This window comes from Cyclopterus lumpus, chromosome 24 (genome assembly GCF_009769545.1).
Source record: "Cyclopterus lumpus isolate fCycLum1 chromosome 24, fCycLum1.pri, whole genome shotgun sequence".
NCBI classification, from domain to species: domain Eukaryota; kingdom Metazoa; phylum Chordata; class Actinopteri; order Perciformes; family Cyclopteridae; genus Cyclopterus; species Cyclopterus lumpus.
The window spans coordinates 12470584-12493081 of NC_046989.1; the positions used below are offsets into that span (position 1 = coordinate 12470584).

The 22498-nt window shown below is 40.2% G+C and overlaps 2 protein-coding genes across 3 annotated transcripts; one reads left to right on the plus strand and one right to left on the minus strand.

Moving 5' to 3' along the window:
• The first annotated feature begins 29 nt into the window (after positions 1-29).
• Positions 30-9918, plus strand: pdia6 (protein disulfide isomerase family A, member 6). Its single transcript, XM_034528168.1, is given in 14 exon segments — positions 30-54; positions 2784-2878; positions 3360-3452; positions 4084-4210; positions 4511-4617; positions 4721-4845; positions 5342-5456; positions 6194-6334; positions 6711-6795; positions 6955-7027; positions 8144-8302; positions 8425-8435; positions 8438-8520; positions 9251-9918. Coding segments are annotated over 14 exon segments (1311 nt in total). The 3' UTR covers positions 9323-9918.
• Positions 9854-22498, minus strand: hpcal1 (hippocalcin-like 1). 2 transcript variants are annotated; one of them, XM_034527542.1, is made up of 4 exons: positions 22201-22498; positions 16087-16557; positions 11985-12090; positions 9854-10554 (listed from the first exon to the last, which is right to left on the minus strand). In XM_034527542.1, the coding sequence occupies exons 2-4, from the start codon at positions 16462-16464 to the stop codon at positions 10457-10459; spliced, it is 582 nt and encodes a 193-aa protein (XP_034383433.1). In that variant the 5' UTR covers positions 16465-16557; positions 22201-22498; the 3' UTR covers positions 9854-10456. The 2 variants fall into 2 exon arrangements, with proteins under 2 accessions (XP_034383433.1, XP_034383432.1); XM_034527541.1 differs by having other exon boundaries at positions 10043-10554; positions 16087-16560.

Here is a 22498-nt window from a genome sequence, read left to right on the forward strand (position 1 = left end):
TCTGTCACAAAACAGCCCGAGTGACCGAGATGTTCAACAATTGTAACCGTCCAAGTAAACACGAGTCACCAGAAGCCCCGACGCGGTGCATACAACCTCAACTGTCTTCTTATATCTGTGTTTCAGTTGAAAACATATATATGTTTGCTCAGAGGTGACTGCCGCCCGCGTGAAGTCTCCTCAGCTCGACACAACACTCGTGTGCGCTCTAAGAAAGTTGGTATTGAAGTGCGCGTAACGTCAAGTGAGACACAATCAAACCCCTTGACTTCCGGTGATAATATTCAAACTAAGTCCTCACTATTGTTATTTTTGCTACACCACCAAACACTCCTGAATGCAATTTGAGCCAATTATTTAAAAAAATTATAATGACATATATATATATATTGTATATTTTTGAATATACTATATATATATATATATATATATATATATATATATATATATATATATATTGTGCATATTCAGATGATCCAGCAGTTAATAATCAATCCATGTCCTCCAAAGATGTCTTCTTACAACGCTTTGCAAATCTTTCTTCCATAACTTTTTTGTCTATAACAAAATGTATGTGCAAGTATTTACACAAACACACACTAATTATGTACATCTATTTAGGTTCATTCAGTCATATTAGCAAAAGGTTCAAAATAATGCCCAAGGATCAGGATATATAACACTCACAAATAACTAGAGATTAAACAAATGAAGAAAATCACATACAAAAATATATGCATTTATTGTTTAGGCTATATCCGTGTTTCCGGTCGCGCGCTCTCTCTGTAGTTGCATTGACACAGCGCAGTGCAGACGGGCGCCGCACATCATAAATCTCCACTTGTAATGAATTGTGAAGTAGCAACAGGGAAATCAGAGACACGCACTTGAAAAAACACAATTAGTTCAAGGTAATCGATTAACAGGTAACACATAAGAAACCTGAATCATCCCGTTTGTTTCGTTTTTATATAGCCTGTAAAATCCTTTTAGTATACCCCAGACCAAGACGCATTATCCATCATCCATTTTGAATGTATTATAGGCTATAACCAATTTCCCCAGACGAAAAAGATTAAAGCTAAATATTAATTAATTGTAATAACTTAATGTGGGAGAGATTATTGGCTCAATAACTATTAAGATACTGTACATTATATGGCTGTTTAGTGAGGCGATAAATGATAGCGATGGTTCGGGATTAGTACTTGTGCCATCAGTGGAAGCATTGCAATTAATCTATTTGGTTTCTGAGGCTATTTTCAAATATAAATCCTGCAAAATAAGATTTATGGACAACTTTAACTTTATCAACTGATCAATTCTGCTATAGCGTACACTGAATTATTGATTGGCAGTCTGACAGGTCATCATCTCGCAGGCCAGTATTTTGTCTTGTTGTTTGTCTCCACCTAGTGACACAAACTTCACAATACAGCCGAAATGCTTTAATTCTTCTCATTGCAAACAATGGTGCACATTAGGAATCTATAAATAAGTAATAAAAACAACAACAACAACAACAACAACAACAACAACAACAATGTACTGTATAATAAAGTCCAGGGTTATTGACTACTGCAAATTCGTAACCCCGTAAAAAAAAACTAAAATAAAGCCTACAATGCAGAGGTGCAAGTTAAACTTTGGTGAACATTAAGTGCCTTTGGAGTGTTTTAATTTTCTTACAAAATTATAATGGAAAAACATAGGCTTTCACTGTTGGATTTAAATAAAAGTAGTAAAGTATTTTTACATGTAAAAGTTATCAGTGGCAGCTTGAAATTTCCGTTTCCGTTTCAAGTTTGAGGTACTTGTACCCTACTTTACATGAGTGTTTCTAGTACAGGCTGCTAGTTTGTACTTCTACGTTGCTACATTTCAGAGGTAAATTATACTCCAATATAATTATTCGACTGCTGAAGTGACTTTGTAGATTAAGTTTGTAAAATAACTGAGTTTGTAAAATAATATGCATTGTTAAGAATTAAACTAACCCATACCTCTATAAAGGCATTCATTAGTTTAACTTCAACTAACTGCAACATTACAATAATGGTTACAACGTATTGCATCAGTAATAATAAGCAAGTATCCTGTATAATAACTAACGTTACTTTAACTTTCGATACTTAACAAATACTACTGATAATACTATCTGTCTGCATTTTGTCTGTATTTCCAGTTTCTTCTTTTTACATATCCTCCTTTTATGCAGTTATGCAAATGAACTAACTCGAGACGGATCCACTTGTCTTCACTGTATCGGCTCTCTAACTACACCGGCGCACGCTGATTGGCTGAGACGCAGCGCCGATCCAGGTGGACCAATCAGCGTGGGCCACGGTGAGGTTTTTCCCGTATTACTTTTCGTGGGAGAAGCAGCGGCGGAAGTAGTCTGCGTGTGTCGGCTAACAGAGGAGACGGTCACAGAGAGCGAGCAGCAACAACCATGAGACTGCCTTTTACTTGGTAGGTAACAACAGCAACAGCCGTTCTGCTTGTGAAATAGTCCTGTCTGTGTATTGGTAATGCTAGCTGTGTTTTGTCGTTCTGTTGCTAGCTTGAATAGCTAAGTCGAGGTGCAGAGAACACTGCCAGGCCTCCGTTATCGTTGAATCAATGCATTAATAAAACAGACGTGTTCGTAACATAACTCTGCATATAATCTCTATTTGAATAGGCTTGTGGTGTCCTTTCAGCTCTGACTCTACTGAACACGTAGAGTTCAATCCACGTTAGCATAAGGTTGAGAGTAAACCCTTTGTATCTTCTCCCAACAGGTGTGCTGGGCTGCTCCCTGGTCCTGTCTGTCCGAGCCTTTTACTCCCCAAGTGATGATGTTGTTGAGCTCACCCCCTCCAACTTCAACAAGGAGGTGCCTCCAGAGTGACAGTCTGTGGCTGATTGAGTTCTACGCTCCCTGGTGAGGTCCATTTCCTTTTGGTGGCCATTAGTTAAATAAAGGCAACAACTGTCCTCGGATGAGCCGAGTGGTGACACAGTGACCCAAGTTTAAATGAAAGCATCTTCCATCGACTCAGTGATGTTTGAGTCGTCTGCTTGTCGTTGCCCTCACTCACAGAAACATTCACCTTAGGATCTGAAAGAAAGGACTCGGGAGACTTGGATGCAAAGTTGGCATACAATAGTATCTCAATGTGCAGGATAAGGATACATGATTTAAAAAAAATATATATATATATGCTATATATTTTAGCATATATTCTGATAAACAACATACTGTGTACGGTATATACTCACACACCCAATAGAGCAAACAAAAATAGCTCATGAAGTGTGTCTATTGCTATATTTACTAGAGAACGACTCATCTTTTCTAATTGACCATCTATTAGATCGTTCATCCCTTCTCTTATTCATCACTACAGGTCGTGGCCACTAGTCAAACTTTAACTCCTGATTGGAAAAAAGCAGCAACTGCCCTCAAGGTAAACAAAACGCCCTCTCGACTTTTTTTATCTACCAGTATCTACTAGTTCTACTAGTTCTACAGTATCTACCAGTTCTACTAGTATCTACTAGTTCTACCAGGGCAATGATGACAACAATCCAATACCAGAATATTGTTAGTGAATGCTGATAGTGTCAATATGACAGTTGGATTATTGATGATGTGCCTTCACTAGATATATGAAACAATTACTGAATAATCAGGCAGATATGACTAAGCAGGTATACTCGGCAGCTCACAGCTTTGTTCCACCTACTAGTGTTTTACACGTTTGCAATTCAATAGTGAGAATAACAGCAAACGCAGGCGTGTGACGTGGGCAGACATGGGACTGTAGTCAAATATTAGTGAGTCTTGTTTTTATCTTGAACTGGTAATATAACATTGTTTTTGTTTTTTTATTGAAAGTATTTTTCCACACATAGCTATCACCTCTAATGTGTTTTCTCAACAGCGTGTGTGTGGAGATATCCTGCATACATAAGTAACTGTTGCATTTGTTTATTGACATGCTGACTTCCAGATTTGTGAAACGGCTCACAAATGTTCTGTGAAGAAATGAATAAGAGGCTTGGTTTCCTTTTGTCTTTTTTTCTGAAATCCCGCAGGGTATTGTGAAGGTTGGTGCAGTAGATGCAGACCAGCACAAGTCACTGGGAGGCCAGTATGGCGTCAAAGGTTTCCCCACCATCAAGATCTTTGGAGCCAATAAGAACAAGCCAGAGGACTACCAAGGTACAGCCAAAGCCACTGACCAAACAAATAGCTTTTTGTTTGCTCAATAGGCAGCTTTGTGAGTTTGACATTTTCCTTGATGGTGACCTCATCAAGCCCTGCCAAAATGTTCTGAAAAGTTAAGTAATAATTCGATCAGTTCAGAGCAATGGGAATGTAGGTGTCAGAGGCAACTAACCACATCCTTTCTCAGTTAATCAAGTTGCTTTCTGTCCATAGAAATTATTGTTGGGAAGACTTGAGACTAAATTAATGTCTTTGGATGCAATGACCTACTTTTGGATCCCCTTCGTCCTTCAGGTGGACGCAGTAGCCAAGCCATTGTGGATGGAGCCATGAACGTTTTGCGCACTCTGGTGAAGGATCGGATGAGCGGCAAGTCTGGCAGCTCTGGCTACAACAAACAGGTAGCTACATTATTAGTGCAGTAGTTTGTTGTAATTATTTGAAATTGGAAGATCAAACACATAAGTGAACATTGTTAAGTAATACTCAACTTCCTTCCAGCAGAGTGGCGGCGGCAGTAAGCAGGATGTGGTCGAGCTCACTGATGACAACTTTGACAAGCTGGTGTTGGAGAGTGATGGGGTGTGGCTAGTGGAGTTCTTCGCCCCCTGGTGTGGACACTGCAAAAGGTGAGTTTGATACCTGGCACAGTCCACCCCAGCTATATGATAGAGTGATACACCCCCTTCACTAGTAAATGAAAGACAAGATGGCCATCTCTGAGATATCTGCCACCCGAATACAACAGTGGCTGTTTGTTTGAATTTTGTTTCTGCTGCACAAAGCACTGAAAAGCGTGGTTTGAAAGAATAAAACTGTTGTTTTTTTTGCTGGATGCAATGTCCCAGTAAATCTGGATAATCCACAGACAGACTGAAAACACGTAATTGAAACTTTTATTCAGGAGACGGTAATCTCTATTAAAACTGTTTAGTGCAATCTGAGCATCTTATTTTCCAGTTTGCAACTTTTTCTACATTTTCATCTAGTATTTCAGAAACCGATATTTGTTTGGGAAAGAATGAATACATCTTATTATGAATTGTGAATTATCTACTATGGAATGAATTCTGTTTTTCTTCTCTTTTTTTTTTTTTAACCATCACTTTTGTCTGTTGTTGACAGCCTGGAGCCTGAGTGGGCAGCTGCAGCCTCGGCTGTCAACGAGCAGACCAAGGGCAAAGTTCGCCTCGGAGCTATGGATGCTACTGTGCACCAGGCTGTGTCCGGCCGCTACGGGGTGAGTGAGAGGTCAAAGTAGTGCATTGGTACACAATTCTGGTACAAATAATTGCACTAGGTGACTGTGACTCAGTGGTGAGCAGGGTCGTCTTTCAATCAGAGGATTGGCGGTTCGATCCCCGGCTGCGCTAGCCCATGTCGATGTGTCATTGGGCAAGACACTTAACTTAACCCCGAAATTGCTTGTGCCTACGGTGTGTGAATGTTACTCCTGATGGGCAGGTGGAACCTTAAACCCTTCCATCAGTGTGTGAATGGGTTAATGATGTCATGTAGCGTTAATGCGCTTTGACAGTGGTCGGAAGACTAGAAAAGCGCTGGTCAAGTCCATTTACTGGACACCACTCCTCCATACGATACTAGAAGTTTTGCCAAAGCTGCTAAACTTGTATTTTGCACTTTTAACCACTAATTAGTAACTAAGTACATATCCAAATTAGTCAGTACACATGATGATTCAATGGCTACCGAGCCATGAGACAAAAGTTGCTTTGCATACGTAGTTTTGTATAAGTGTCTCAAACCTGAGTGTGGGCTTTTTGCTCTTCTTGGACATTTAATGAAGTCTCTGCAGATTTTACCAGAATATAGTGTTACTGTCCGACCAAAGCTATGAGACTATCTCGTTAGAATGGAGTAAGTCAGAACATACTAATTCAATCAGTTCTCAGGAAATATGTCTTCAAGTCAAAATGATTTGCAGAACTGGAACAATATGTGTTTTATGTGTTTTAGATCCGTGGATTTCCCACCATCAAGATTTTCCGCAAAGGCGAGGAGCCCGAAGACTACCAAGGAGGCCGCACCCGTGGAGACATCATCGAGAGGGCTTTGGATATGTTCTCTGACCACGCTGCTCCTCCTGAACTGCTGGAGGTCAGTGTATTTGCATCATACTTCATGTATGAAAGTTTATAGTGCTGGTATTGGACTAAAATAAAAGGGGCCGTAAAAATCTGGAGATTATGCTTTTTCGAAATCTAAAAGTCATAAAGCACAAAATTATCACCTTTTTTAAGATATGTTTTCTATGTTAATGAACACGATTGTGATTAAATTCATAATCTAATTTAAATATTGTCTGTTTGTGTGCGACAAGACAAACAAAAGAACTTTGCTAAATCAACGGTCCAAAATTTGTCCCAAAATGATCTCATTGATCACAGCTAAACCCTGAACTTTATACGTTTATATAATTATGTAAATTCACAAAACATAAAATGTGTGTGTATTGGAAATGTTTGTCTCACAGATCCTCAATAAAGACATCTTGATGAAGACCTGTGAGGACAGTCAGTTGTGTGTTATCGGTTTTCTGCCACACATCCTGGACACAGGTGAGACTCATGTTCAATAGCTCAGAAATGTAACCTTAAAGAACAGAGAAGGAAACACAATTGTAATTGATTATTCAATATTGTATCAAATGCAGCAGAACTGCAGGCAACTAGTGATCCTTGAATCACTCACCATAAACTGTCCTTGTCTCTCAACAGGCGCAGCATGTAGAAACGACTATTTGAAGGTGATGATGCAGATGTCTGAGAAGTACAAGAAGAAGATGTGGGGGTAAGGATGACAGACCTGTCCTGGGTTATGATACCAATTGCTAATTCGGACTGACTAATAATAATAATAATACATTTATTTATATAGCACCTTTTTAAAAACAGAGTTTACAAAGTGCTCTACATATATGCAAGGTAAAAACATAACATCAATACAAGTAAACATTTCAGAAAATACATGAGGCAATGAACACAATAGAGGAATAGAAAATTACAAATACAAAATAAAGCAGAACAGACAAACTAAAATAGGGGAAAACTGCATAAAAGGACGACATCACTTAAAAGCAGTTCTATAAAAATGGGTTTTAAGAAGTGATTTAAAAGAAGCTACTGATTCTGCGAGCCTTATCCCCTCAGGTAAGTTGTTACCTGAAAGTCGAGGGGCTCTGATGGCAAAAGCACGGTCACCCTTGATTTAAGCCTTGACTTTGGAACGGCCAGAAGGGCCTTGAAGGAACTGAATGGCCTTGAAGGAACTTGAAGGGCCTTGAAGGGCCCCACCGGAGGAACTAAGGCTGTGAGCTGGCTCATATGGGGCTAACATTTCAACGATGTAGCATGGGGCCAGACCCAGGCGTGCTTTAAAAGTGATCAGCAAAATCTTAAAATCAATTCTAAAACTAACAGGGAGCCAGTGGAGAGAGGCCAGGACTGGAGTCATGTGATGCCGTCTGTTAGAACCAGTCAGAAGCCGAACTGCTGCATTCTGGACTAGTTGGAGGCAGGAGATGGATTTTTGGTTTATGACCGGAAAGGAGGGAGTTGCAGTAGTCGAGTCGAGAGAAAATGAGTGCATGAATGACTTTTTCCAGATCTGAGCGTGACAATATGGGTTTGACTTTTGAGATTATTCTTAATTGAAAGAAGCAGGACAATTTTTTTTTTTTTATCTGTGATTCAAAATTTAATTGAGTCAAACATTAAACACAAATTTCTGGCAACAGGTTTTAAATAAGCAGCCAGGGGACCTAGTTGACTCTTGATGAGACTGGTGTTATTGTTTGGGGAACTGAATAATATGACTTCTGATTTGGAGTTATTGAGCTGAAGAAAATTGAGCCATCCAGCAGTTAACGTCAGAGTAATAACTAATGTCCTGCTCTCACTTTGTCAGCTGGCTGTGGACTGAAGCTGGAGCTCAGATGGAGCTGGAGGCTTCTCTTGGTATTGGTGGATTTGGCTATCCTGCGATGGCGGCCATCAACGCACGCAAAATGAAATTTGCTCTGCTCAGGGGCTCCTTCAGCGAGACTGGCATTCATGAGTTCCTCAGGTATTTAAAAACATTTTAAAAAATGTCACCATTACAAGAACCGTTGTACAACAGAACCAATGTAAAAATATGCTTCAGAGTAAACTGAACGAAGGCGCTCACGTGGTTCATCTCTTCCTCAGGGAGCTCTCTGTAGCCGTGGCTCAACTGCCACATTGGGAGGTGGAGCCCTGCCCAAGATTCACACTGTTGAACCCTGGGACGGCAAAGATGGACAGGTGAGTGGGAGCATCACAGTGGTCTCAAATCTCTGACCATATGTACAGATAAGTTATTGTCCTTCAGCCAAATGGGTTGAAGGCCCTGCTAGGTAGAAATTAGATTTTGTATTAATTTTCTAAGTTAAGTTAACACGCATTGGACATTTTACTCTACCTTTCTACGAAGCCAAATCCCACGTTGTACGGATCAATTGTCCCGGTGTTGACGTGGGTCTTGAGAACTCTACTAAAGTTAATTTTAAAATAGACTACCTAATCCACAACAATGTTAACAGAAAGAACAAAATACAGCATTTTGTAAATATGTACAATGATCAGAAAAAAGCTAAAGCTAAATATGGCTTTAAGATGGAGCACATATAATGCCCGAGTCCGAGTGACCTTACAGCCAAATCTTTGATCATTTGGAACGACTACAGACTATTACAATCATGTACACAGATGAATATATCAAGAAACACTGCAGTGGAAGTTTAGGCGCTCAGATAATGTCAGATAATGTTTCTTTTCTCACGGAGTGAAAAGTCCATCTATAGTTATTTCTGAGTTTAAAGACTTTTATGTCTTACAGGCAGTCCAGTAATATAGTACTTATTTGTGAATTAATGGGTTTTTTAAGCTCCACAAATGTGGTATTTGTAATCTATAAATTGGTTAAAGTGAAAGTTTTCATCTTTGTCCCCATCTTTGGTAACAGTTTGTCTTTATTTCTTTGTTTTCAATGCAGCTTCCTGTGGAGGAGGACTATGACCTCAGTGATGTAGACCTGGATGATAACTTTGATAAAATTGAGTTATGAGCCCAAACGGGGTTGGAACTGACTAGGGTCAATCTGGTCTGGTCCTGTGCGACCCGCCTCCCCTCTCCCGTGGACGAATGGGAGGCCGGGTCGCCCAGTTAATTAAAATATTCCAGAAAAGACACATGAGAGACACCTGCAGTTTCTCTCATCTTCTTTGTCAGTAACGGGGGGGGGGGGGAGGGGGGGGGCTGGCTATGTGTCGTGTCTATGGACTGAACTCTGCCTCACATACCTGCTGAACATTAGAATTTGCATATTTATAGGTGGCCGCCAGCTGAGGGGGAGGAGTCTATGAATGTGGCATTTCAGTTGTTCATTCAAGTCATTTTTGAACATTGTTCCCCTCTCCCCTTTTCAGTCACCCTCAAGCACAAATTTAAATATTTGGGCAAAGTAATACACGAATGTCCAACCTTATGTGACTCTTGATATTTTTGTTTCTCTTTTTAAACCAGTAAGTGAGAATCTTGCTGGGTTTTCATGTCTGTCCACAAGGAGATACTGTGGGACTTGTGTAGATTTTTTTTTACACGACTTTTATTTCAATTGTGTGAAAACAACATTTTTGTTACAAAAATAAAAAGGAATAAAAACAATCACGGTCTCATTATTCACATAAACTGTAACAATATCAGAAAACTTATATCACCGGGTGCATGCAATAACAAAGGCATATCGAACTTGTTCAGAAGAGCAACTTGTTAACTACAGTTGACATCCTGAACCACATAAGCCACTTTTCAGCACAGTTAAGGTGAATCAAATTATAAGAAGTGATGTAATTAGTTTTCTCCTGGTGTAACATAATGGGATTCATAATACTTGGGAGCACATCGTCCAGTCAGTATAAATATATGGCACTTCACTTATGGAGAACAGGTAAACACCATTTCAAGGCAAGAGAGCTTTGGAAAAGCATATACAGAAAATACCTCAACTGAAAGCACGTCATAGTCCACAGGAAAGGAGCCACATTGACGAGAGAATTGCCCATTAATGTAAACAATAAGACAATGACTGCGTTTAAAATGAAAGGATTGTCTGGTGAGTGAGTTTTGATGCTGACCCGACCGATTTGTGGGTTTGTGATTGTGTTTTGGAGAGTGTGTGTGTCTGTTATTGTCACTGTCCTCAGAACTGACGAGAGGCTCCCTGATCCGACTGCAGCAGTCTGACAATGGACGGGTCACTCTTGGCACCTTTAATGAACTCCTCCAAAGACAATTTACCTGTGAAGCACAGATCAAAAAAAGATTCACATTCAGCGGTTGAGCATGTGAGGGGTGAATCATACAGCAACCACCCACTAAACAGACGAGTCTCTGATGTTCTTTTTGAGCTCATGTGCCGACAACATGGTTTAGGCAAAGTACACAACTTCTAAATACATTACAAAGAACTTCCGTTCTATGACTGATCGAGTCATTTATAGCTAATAACAGTTTTGCTGTTTTCATATAAGTCAGGAAATCTTTAGATGTCAAAAAGTAGGAACAGGCTAATTACAATGTATGTATTTATGTCAACGCAGTATAGTGTCTGTTGGTTTATAAAAATGACTACTATAAACATTTCTATTGTGTGGGTTTCTGGGATTCTTGTCTAAACGGGACAGCTACATATACTTTGGATTTTATACCTGCAAAAGTATTTAAAATGATGAAAGCTTTAAGTTGTTGTTTAGCCATCCCTAACAGAATGCATCTTTGCACTGTTTGAATATTGTACTATTTGGATTTGTACAACAGCACACCACACTTTGTTTGAATTAACTACCACTTTCAGTCAAACAGCATCTGTATAAATTGCATTAGAAAGGAGGGTCGGCTGCAGCTGTCGCCGTGGGCCTGGTCTGTTGTACCACGTGATGTTATCAAACACACATCTTGACCTCCAGACTTTCAGAACCTTCTGCTCCAAAACACGTGTAGCTGCCCACTAAATATCTAACTGAGATGTGACATGTCAGAAAGCCTGTGTGGCTGATTTCCTTGCAGGTACTGGAGGTGGGTGTGGCAGAGGGTCGCCAGTAAAATGGCATTATGATGTTCTTTAAATGAATAAATATTGTGTGAATGGGTTTGGTTGTGTGTATCCGTGAATGTAGCATCACCTAAATGTCAAACCACTGACATCGAGGTGGCTCAGCAGAAAGAGATACACTCTGTTAATTATCTTGTGAGTTATGTTCATGTTATGTCGTGTTGTTATATGACGTCCTATTTCTCTGTCTTTCTGTCAGTCGTCAAGCTTCATGTGACGTTCAACTGCTCTGTGGTGGCAATTGGATAATGTCAAGGACATTATATACCACATTTTGTATAATATATTTATTTTAAGTAATATATTTAGCATTAATAAGCAACATAGTCATTTAATAAATGGTTTATAACACACTAACAGGACGTTGTATGCAGATATATGACATGTTAATAATAGATATTTTATATTATTTCAACTGTTTTACTAAATTGACTTTCTATGTTTATACACCAGCCTCCACTTGGAATGATATATAAAAGCTTATATACCTTTTTGTGTACGGTGAGAAGTAGGACGCCAGTTTTATTTATGTGCTTGCACAACTGATAGTGACAGCTGGTTGTGATATCTCCTCACGAAACATATTAAGCACATCAAAATGAAACAACAGTCTTACCATCATTGTCAATGTCCATCTGTCTGAAGATCTTGTCTGTCCTTTTCTCTGGTGTTGATTCGTCCTCAGGCATCTTCATTACTGAGGATACCATCTTATAAATTGCCTACAAAGGAAAGAGAGAACAAATTGCTGTTGTTTGCATATCAAATTATGTTTGTCGTCTGTGAGGCTTTTATGCAGTTAAGGTGAAAAATAACTGTTTCAATCTGCAGCAACTTGGGGTTCAAAAGTGAAGCCAATGTGCCTTAAACGTGCATTCGTTCTAATAGCCAGAAGGGTGTGCTGGATGCAAAACAAATTCAGCTTGTATCGAAGAAGTCAATGAGAAGATTAGCCCACTTCTCACTTTATTACCTCAGTAAACATTGCTAACGTGACTTTATGGTCTTGATCACTACTCTCAAGTCTTCTTCAAACAAAGCATGATATTCATTTTGTAAATGACGGTCCCATTTAGAATAAAGGGAAACAGATAAAGCAGGGTATAAGTCATAAATAAATACAATAAAGCAGGGTATAAGTCATACATAAATACAATAAAGCAGGGTATATACAATAAAGCAGGGTATAAGTCATACATAAATACAATAAAGCAGGGTATAAGTCATAAATAAATACAATAAAGCAGGGTATGCTTAATGGCGTGGCTACCTTGTGATTGACAGGCTGCTACCATGGTGTTGTCAGGTTTGTAAACCTTCCTGCGTCCCCCTCCCCATCCCAGGGAGTCGGGGAAACGGCCATGGTTTGTCATAATCCAGCATAAGTTACCGTATTTACGTGAATTGTATTACAATGACACTAATAATCAACTAATACTAAACAATAATAACTTGTTTTGCTTGTAACCTTAGGGTTTGGCCTATGGGATGGCAGTGTATGTTCTGCAAGTCTTTGTCTGCCACAAAGGGGCGTCTACTAAAGCATTACAGACTATACACGCAACACTTGGTCGTGGACAATCCCAGCCATGTCTATATGACAGTTGCACTTGCTCATTTAAAACGCAGAGCGTTATTATATATTGAAAGTAAGACTAATCTAATTAAGTGGGCCAAAACATATGTAAAAGTGAAATTACTTAAAGTACACATACTCTTAATAAATAATAACCTTATTGTTTTAGTAAATGTTACTTGTTACATCCTCAAATGTTATTGACTTTGAGGGGTTGTTAACAAAGAAATGTAATGCGTATTAATGCTGTTGTTGTGAGAATGAAACCCATTATATCCCAGTATGCAAGAAGCATAACACAATTCTAAATTGTGCTGGTCAATGTCGTGTCATTGAGATGGAACAATACTCAATCACAATTATTTTGTATGTGTTATCCTCTTATTACTGGAAACAGGTACAAGTACATAAGGTGAGCACACAAAGAGAGTCTCCTGTGTGGGAGTCAGGAAAGGTGCACATCTCAGGACACACACCTGGACGGCAGTAATGCTTCTACAGGTTGTAAGTACGCAAAGGTCAAGACAGGCTAAGCACAGACGGCTGAGGGAAAGAGAGAGAGAGAGAGATGGATGGATGTAAATGCGTTCTGGCTCATCCCACAGCACTTTATCTTGAGTATAATAAAGGGATTCAACAATGATTACCAAGATTAAACTTACACACTATGATAGCTCAGCTGAAGCAGAGGGCCACAAGAGCAGGACATAAAAGAAGAGCGACGGAGAGAAAGAGGGAGAATGAGAAATGGAACGGCAGAGGCGGAGAAAGGTATATATATATATATATATATATATATATATACGCAAAGGCAGTCGGGATGCAGTCTGCAAGAATGCTGCCAGCAGTTTATGATGAAGAGTGAATTGAGACCCAAAGCCCGGGCTAAGTGAGCGGATTAAAGGACTGCACAGTGGTATCACTCTCCCAGTGTATTTGCTCTCCCACCGGCAAAGATCAAGCACACGCTACATCCACACGGCCTGCAGTGTGCACACACACACACACGCACACACACACACACACAGATACAACAATGCAGTCGCCCAGAAATACTGCCTTACAAGACAGAAACAAAGTTAATGAAGGTAACAGCGACAATTTGAGCGCGGTGAAAAAGCTCATGGTTTGATGTGCAGGAGCACAAAGGTCATGTGTAGACTCCTTTCACGCTTTCTGCCCATGTAGCTGTAAGGAAAGTGAAATTCCTTTATTCGTGTTATCGTTTTTAGTCAGCAGGAATATTTTCAGGGTACTGTTATCGGACCTCTTTCAGGGTTTGTGTGTCTTATTGCGACACGGATCCCTTTGAAACATGAAATGTTCCGTCCCCACGACCTCCCTGTCTCCATAAAATCATGAGCAGGATCATTGCTTTTGATGCGTTTTCAGATTGTATATCAACGTGTATGTGTTGTGTTGGACACACGGCGGAAAGAAACTGGTATCTGGTAAGTTGGTGTGAGTGTGTTCGCTCTATTCAGAGAGGGAGTGAGATGCCACGATGTCTCGCATTACTGGGTGCGTCATTTTCCAGTCAGTACGCTAGCAGATATTAAAGAATAGTCAAAATCCTTTGTTTTTACTTCAATCTGATTAACCCTTGTGTGGTGTTCATATTTTTGTTATTCAATCGGGAGTCTGGTGGACCCGCTGCATTAAAATACTCAACAGATGTTTACTTCATCCCAATTACAAGCAATATAAACAGCATATATAGTTAATATGTGCCCTTACCACCATATATATACAATTATATGTCTATGGCAGTGAAACCAGTGCAAGAAGGAAAGAGTTGTGCCATATGAGAAATGCAGTGAGCCTGTAATGTGTAAGTATATGTGTGTGAGTGGGTATATATATATATGTATATATATACAATTCAAATAATTATAATTTTAAAGGAAAACGAAAAAAGCAGGGTTGTCATATTTTGTTTGACTGTAAAAATACTTTACAATGAATAATCGGAGTAAACTCATGAGCAACAACACCTGAGGTGGTGACGTCATCAAGTCAGCTGCTGTTCCAATTGCAGAAAGACCGTCCTGCGTCCTCAGCTCCTTTGAAGTCTGGACTCCCAAGTCCAAACTCCAAAAGTACACAAGTCTGTACTTGGCGTAATTGGTATTGAGAAACTATGTACAGTTTCCATCCGAACACATTTGCTACATCTTTTGTCTGAATGCCGTGACCTGTTTTCTGATGCTACCTGGTAATGATGGCACTCTGGCAAATGAAGCTCATCCTGCTGTTACACTCACAGTCAGTCCCTCTTTGTCTGTCTGCGACCTCTACAACTGCACACATTTTAGATCACGTCGAGGTCTGTGATGGGGGAAACGCATTCACCACGAACAAAAGCTGTGATGCTTTTGCCTGTTTCTTTTCACATTCATTTGTATCCACAAACACAACGAACTGAGCCAATATTGATATGGCCTTGCAGGTGGATGAGCTCGCCATATTGGAAGACTAAATATAGCCACAGTGATAAGAAAAACATAAAGGGCATCCATGAAGTCAAATATCTTATAAATTCAGACCCACAAATTACTACTGAGCCTAAAAACAGTCAAAGGCAGAGACTGTTAGCTATTAGTGGACAAATCAATAATTGGCAACTATTTTGATAATGTATGTTGTTTTAGCAATTTATCTTTCAAAAGTATGAACAAGTCTTAATTTGCTGTAAAATATATATTTTCTGACATTTTATGGACCACACCATTTATAAATTATTCAAGACAATAAATTGCAGATTCATAGATGTAAGTAATCATTAGTTGCAGCCCTACTTGGAATTAAAATCTGTATGAAGTAATAATTTAGTTTAATCCTTAGTTTTTGACTAATTACATTGTTAACTATGTATGGATATAATATATGTGCTAAAGGAATCTGATTAGGTGCCTTCCTTTTCCCTTTCCTTTTCTGGGTTAAGATTTGTACTTGAGTAAAACCTTTTAAAATTACATTCCTCCTACTTGAATAATCATTGTATAATATGAGATGCACTGCTTGAACCTCGTCATATTGATATCTGCAGAATGAGGCTGATCCTGACCAAAAATAGGCAAGAGACTGAAACATCCAGCGTAAACATCAATGAAGAAACCCTGTTCTGTCATACAGTCCTCACCTGAACTATCTCCAGCATCTCTGCCCGGCTGATGTACCCATTCCCGTCCAAGTCGTACATGCTGAAGGCCCAGCGCAGCTTCTGTTCCAACCCGCCACGAGATGTCACGCTCAGGGCGATGATGAACTCCCTGAAGTCAATGGTGGCATCTCCGTTGGTATCAAACGTGCGGAAGACGTGCTCAGCGAACTTTGAGGCGTCTCCGTAAGGGAAGAAGTTGGCGTAGATCTTCTTGAACTCCTCCACAGTGAGGTGGCCGGTTGGACAGTCCTTGAGGAAGCCGCGGTACCACTCCTGGAGCTCGTGGTCAGTGAACTCGGTGTTCTCTCTCAGGTCGTTGAGGACCTCGGGCCGCAGCTTGCTGTTCTGTTTCCCCATAACACGGCACTCTCAGGTGGGCAGGCAGATAGCCGGGCTGCTGTTTCTACCTTCTCGTTTCACTTCTCCACTCACTGGGCTCTGCTTCCTCTGCTGCTGCAGGAGACCAACAACGCTCATTAACATCCTTGTGTGAACATCATAAATGATTCAGCGGTTCAATAATTCCTCTCAGCTAGCAGCAGTGTTTTATCATAAAAAAACATGTGCTGATGATGCTTCTCGGGCAGCCAAGCCGAGGGATAAATCTGGACAGTTGAGACAATGTCCATACACAGTAGAAAAATAGAGATTAGATTACAACTGAGGTCTCATGAGGTTACAACGTGTGTGTGTGTGTGTGTGTGTGTGTGTGTGTGTGTCTGTGTCTCTGCGGAGAGACTATTAATCCTCTGGCACAGTGATAATTTATCAACCTTTAATAGAATGGAGGAGGGACAAGTGCACTGTAATTCTCAATAAATCCACTTGCTTAAAGGTCAGGCTGGTACGGACTATTGTTACTGAGAAATCCAGACATTCACCTCAACAATACTCCTCACCTTTATGTGAGAATGTATATTCTAATGGATTTTAAACGGTCCATACACTGATCAACAACAGAAACACAGATGAAGGGGGAACAAATACCAATGCTAACAAGAACAATGAAGCATTAACCACCTGGACCTATTCACCTCTGGTTTTTCTGTTTTTTCTAAATTCAGTTTCCATGGTTATAATCTGTTTATTCATGTATGCAGGGGTATAAATGATTGAGGATGTGAGGATGCATAAAAACAACACATCCAGGACAAAACCAAAACAATACAATAAGTATTAAATGGGACACTCTGTGCATGCAACCCACAGATGAAGCAGACATGGGGGTGTTAGTAAGCAAAAAGGTCACTTGCATATTGTTTTTGCGAACAACATTTGTTTGTTTTTTTCACACGAGATAAGAACATTTTTCATGTTTCATATATTTTTTCAGCAAGGGAAAGGTAGTATAAAGACACGTTTATTGTCATTTACATGAGGAAATGAATCCACCTGCTTGTCCTCATTTTCAGTATCAACCATTTAAAATCTGTGTTTCATCTTTGTTTGAAAGAAAGGAACAGAAAAAGAATAAGACGAATTTCAACACGGTCAGAATGTTAAAAAATATATATATAAAAACAGTTAAAAATACATGTTAGATTCTCCTTTATTTTAATTTAAACAAAAAAAGAAATTTACCAAAACCTGAGCAAATCTTTTCCAACACGAATCTGGTAAAGTGTGAGTGGGAGGGAAATAAAAAGAGATGTGCGAGGGCAGGGAGGAAGAAAGAATTGAAAAAGTATGACACATAAAAAGAAAAACTATTTCCAGCTAATACCAGCGGTTAAATTACATAATAATCCTTCTGAATAACACATCCACTCTTCCGTGATACATATAACAAATGTATGGGAGGGAGAGATGTATTATCCTCATGTTCGCTCTCTTCCGATTATTGAGATCCCATTACTCCTGTGTCATTGTGACCAGAATGATTTTATCTGGCGTAGAACAAATGAGAGCTGTGTGGATTTGGATGAGGTCTTTTCAACACGCAAGCGTTCTTATTTCTCCTAATTGTCCCATGGGTGTAATTTCCTGCAATTTTATGAATCAAAGTCAGAGAGTAACATGAGAGGCAGGCAGGCAGGCAGGCAGGCAGGCAGATCTGAGGACTAGCCAGTAACCTAAACGCTTAACAATATCCCCCGGGCTTATAGATGGAAAATGAATCAATAAAACACATCATGCACAACACATGTAATACGGTTTATCCCTTTCCCCAGTTTTCTTAACATGTTTTTTACAATTTTTTAAATTATAATGCCAACATATTTGATTCCAGATTATTTCATTATTTGTTGGAAATATTTTAAGATGTCAGGGTCTACATTCTCTGTGAGGCTGTGCTTTGGGCTGAATGGTAAAATAATGCTAATATGTTCGCAAAACAAATTATGTAGGAAATTGTGTGCCAATCTATCAAGTAAATAAGATATTTCACTTGCATTCAACATTTGAGCTGCTGGAGGTGCTCGTAGAAAAGTAAGGGAATCCCCAAGGTCATCAGGATTAATCTTCTGCACAATGATGAAATCCCATCCAATGAATGAATAACGTGATACAAATGAAATTGTTCTAAAATGAAAGCCCTCTATTGCATTTGGAACTAGCAACACAACCATCATATCATAGGATTCTGTGGTGCCTTAACCACACACAGAATAAAAGTGATGTTCACTTTGAGAATATTACACCATTGTTAGCTGACTGCGTTTAAACAGGGCCGTGGTATAAATCACACACTGCCCTGCAGGCCAGACCATAGTCTTCCTCTCTAACATACAACAGGATGAGGGAGTGGCAGCATCTCCTCAGCTCGGGGTCACATGCACTTTTCCAGGACCGCTCAGTGAGTAGGCTGAGCTGGAACAGTCATAAATATGGGCGTTGTTGTTTATTCCCTCATACACACAAAACCACAAGAAACCCAGCATATTCCAGGCTGGAAGGCTGAAAAGTGCTGCCATGAGGTTTCAATAACCTTTGCTGCTAAATTAGGAGCTTGCTTAAGAGAGGAGAATGTACAAACACTCTCGAATTTCTTTTTTTGGCCTCTGAAATATGCTCTTTTATTATGCTCAGAATGAAAAAGAGAAAAAAGAGGACAATGTCACAAGACTGATAAGTGAAAACAGTTGCCTCATAACTGTTTCTGTTGTCCACATGTGAAAAATTGCTGCAAGAAAACGGTTTAAATGACCCCTGTGAGCAGTGGTTTACTTTGTTTCCTGCTGCAGGGACTGTTGCTTGCCGCTATACGATGGACAACTGTATTGCTGCTCCATCAGTGCTTATGAAATGTAAGTGATTCCTGCGCGTGCAAGGAATGCATACGTCACAGGATGTTTTAGATGTTTTCGCAGCTGGGAACTGGGTAGGTCATTTTCACTTGGTGCAGTGGAAAACATCTTGAAATGTGGTCAGAAATAACTGCTAGATATTGCTCTGACATCTACATGACCTCAAAGAAAGTCAGGCTCTCATTGCCTCGACTGGGAGAGCTGCAAAATAAGTTTGTAAGACCAAACACTGTGAATCGTTGTTTGATACACAACAGTCACTCGGCATTGCCATTTCAAGATTCCGTGTTTGCACTTCCCTCAATTGCACTGCGACGGTCTCTCTTCTTGTCCCCAACCCCCATAGCCACCCGTGCTCTGTATAGTCCACTTTTTCCAGTGGGTTCCCAGCCTAATGAGACTGGTTCACACGGGCTCCCGTGCAGCAAGTATCCCCCTGCCCAAGGCTACAGCGGAGATCTTGTAAACCCCTGACCAGTCAACGTTCACTGCTGCTTGCCATTCTCAGGCCCACTTCATTTCCTGGCGAATGGCTTCTCACAACGAAGAAATCCTCCGTTATTTTTTCACACACACTCACTACGTCTTGTAATAACAAAGAATAAATCTCAAAGACACTCTTGACTCTTGAGGTGAGGGGTGTTTATTGAGATACATAGTAGTAGTAGTAGTCCATCCATCCATAAAGCATGACACAAAGCTGATGTAGTATGTCAGTTAATGAGTATGCGAAACAAAATCAACTGGTGTCAATGTTTAGATCCAAATGTAAAAAATAAAATAAAATATATATTCAATGGACAGAATTAATTAGTCAAAATCTTTTGATTCTGTAGTCATTCTGTAAGAAAAAAACCCCATAGGACTCTGTTTCTAAATTGTGAATATTCACTGGTTGTCTCGTGTGATTATAGATTTCCCTTTTGGGGTCTGGACTCTATGTTGAAAAAACAAGAAATTTAAGACTTTAACCTTCAAATTGTGATGAGCGTTTTTCAGCATTCTCATGACATTTAAAAGACTAAACAATTCATTGAAAAAAGAAAATCACAATGGAAATAAACGTTCGCTGAAGCCCTCAAACAGAGTGTGTTAATTGGCTGGATCATTTGCAATCATAAACCTTTCCCATCCTAAACTCAGCAATAGGAAAATATTGTCCAAGCCGTCTGTGTCGTGGCTCTTTGAATGGAACGTAAGTCAAACAAACTGACGGTTCGGTGCACAGAAAGGAAGCAGTTACCATTTTAGTGCTGCATGCAGCCTGCTGCGCAGTGGATGAGCAGAGCTGCGATGCAGCATGAGGTCTGAGGTGCTAACTGAGGCTGCATCAGGTGGGTGAGGAGTTAGTTCAGTGTAAGAGGAAGAAAAACAAAACACTTGCTCTCAAGTTATTCTCGCTTTTCATGGCAGTCTCTCTGAACTAGTGTCAGAGAAAATCAAGCAGTGGATCAGGATGAAGTCCCCTGACACACCAGTAGTCAAGGCAACAGGATAGGCTTATGAGAGGGAGGCGGTGTAACTAGCAATCTGGGGCAAACGCAGGGCAGAACATGTATCGAGACTTCTGTGTGTTTGTATTTCCAGTTTCAAATGCTTGCCGTTGGTTTCATCGAGTACAGCATTATTTCTTCACCCACAATAATTTCTGCATCATGTTCATTGCTCAAAAGTTCACGGCAGCATGTTAGCTTCTTTTAGACTGGTGAGTGGGCTTATATATTTTGGATACACTCTTCACACGGTGGCTCTGTTCTTGTTATTAAAAAGTGTGGAATAGTGGTTGAAGCATAATTATGGCAAGAAAAAAAGGTTTTACGGGATGGAAGGACAAAAGAGCTTGACACATCTTTGTTCATCAATACTGAGTCCACACACCATGTTTTTTCTCTTAGGGCTGGACAACGACTCTTCTATTATCGTTAATAGACAACACAATCATATTGTGATGATATCAACTTATCATGCCGCCATTCTACAAATATATGTCCAAATATGTTTAGCTTCAAGCAATATATGATTAAAAAGTTGAAATCTCATTGAGATTAAAGCTACTATAAGTGACTTTATCTTGTGTTCCTTTTGGCGGTCCCTGAAAGTTGTAGTGTTTCAGAGCAACCTCTAGAAAAACCTCTCAGGATCTGATCCCGCTCCGCTCAGTCCTGGTTCATGGTTCTCCCGTGCCTCCCTTCCTCCAGCACGCCCAGCAATATGGCCCGGGCCTCCAGCAGCTTGGTGTGGATGCTGGCTCCCAGTGGGGACCGGCGGGGCAGCGAGGCATGGCTCAACTCCTGGCCGGAGGAGGAGGATGCGCTGCTGCTGTGCGCCAAGCTCTCCTCCTCCCACCAGAGCATCCGACTGCAGGTCGAAGGCGAATCGTAATGTGTCGATGGTGGTCTGGTCGCTGCTGGAGGCCCTGCTGGAGGCCCTGCTGGAGTCTGACCTAAAGGACTTCCTGGTGAACCTGCATGAATCCATCTGATTTCAAGCAGAATCAGACCCAGTGCCACCAATGACACACTTTGAGAATAATGATGGCGAAATAGCCAATCGATTCCCTCATGGACTTGTTTGCTTATGTAGACCATGTAGCGGCATCAGTATTAAATTGGGTTTCATAAACGGTTGAAAGTTCCTCACACTATTGGCACAGGAAAATGCCCTCATAATTGTGATTAAAACTTCAAACATATTGATTGTCGAGCCCTAATTTGTTTTCAACACGAGTATCAAATACATTCAATATTTGTTAACAGTGTATTTCAAGCTACTTAATTAATTACAGATACATTTTGAATACAGTACGGCTTCAACCACTCCTTCTAATAAAGTCATGTTAACTTACCTAATTGAGGAGCAACAGTCGCTTTGGTTAAACTTTCCAACTTCACGTCACCGAAAGCCAAACGTCAACTTCCCCGTTAACTTACAGGAGTCACACCTAACACCTCCCCTCACTGAGACGACTCCGTACACATCCAAGACGAGGACAATTCGAGATGCCCGAGAGAGTTTCACGACCGTCCGAGTCTTTCAGAAGAAAACTATCTCTGGAGTCTGGTCGGAAGGGTCTGAATGGTGTTATGTGAAGCTCGGTTCTTGTTGTTCGGTCCTGCCTCCGGTTCCCGGTGTAGCCGCTTTAT

What these genes read in the sequence shown, in the direction of transcription:
- hpcal1 (XM_034527542.1), bottom strand. Translation starts at nt 16,464, where the DNA reads ATGGGGAAACAGAACAGCAAGCTGCGGCCCGAGGTCCTCAACGACCTG. An exon ending in AGATGCTGGAGATAGTTCAG is followed by an intron (nt 12,091 to 16,086) that starts GTGAGGACTGTA and finishes TTTCCTTTGTAG; the next exon opens with GCAATTTATAAGATGGTATC. An exon ending in GATGGACATTGACAATGATG is followed by an intron (nt 10,555 to 11,984) that starts GTAAGACTGTTG and finishes TGTGCTTCACAG; the next exon opens with GTAAATTGTCTTTGGAGGAG.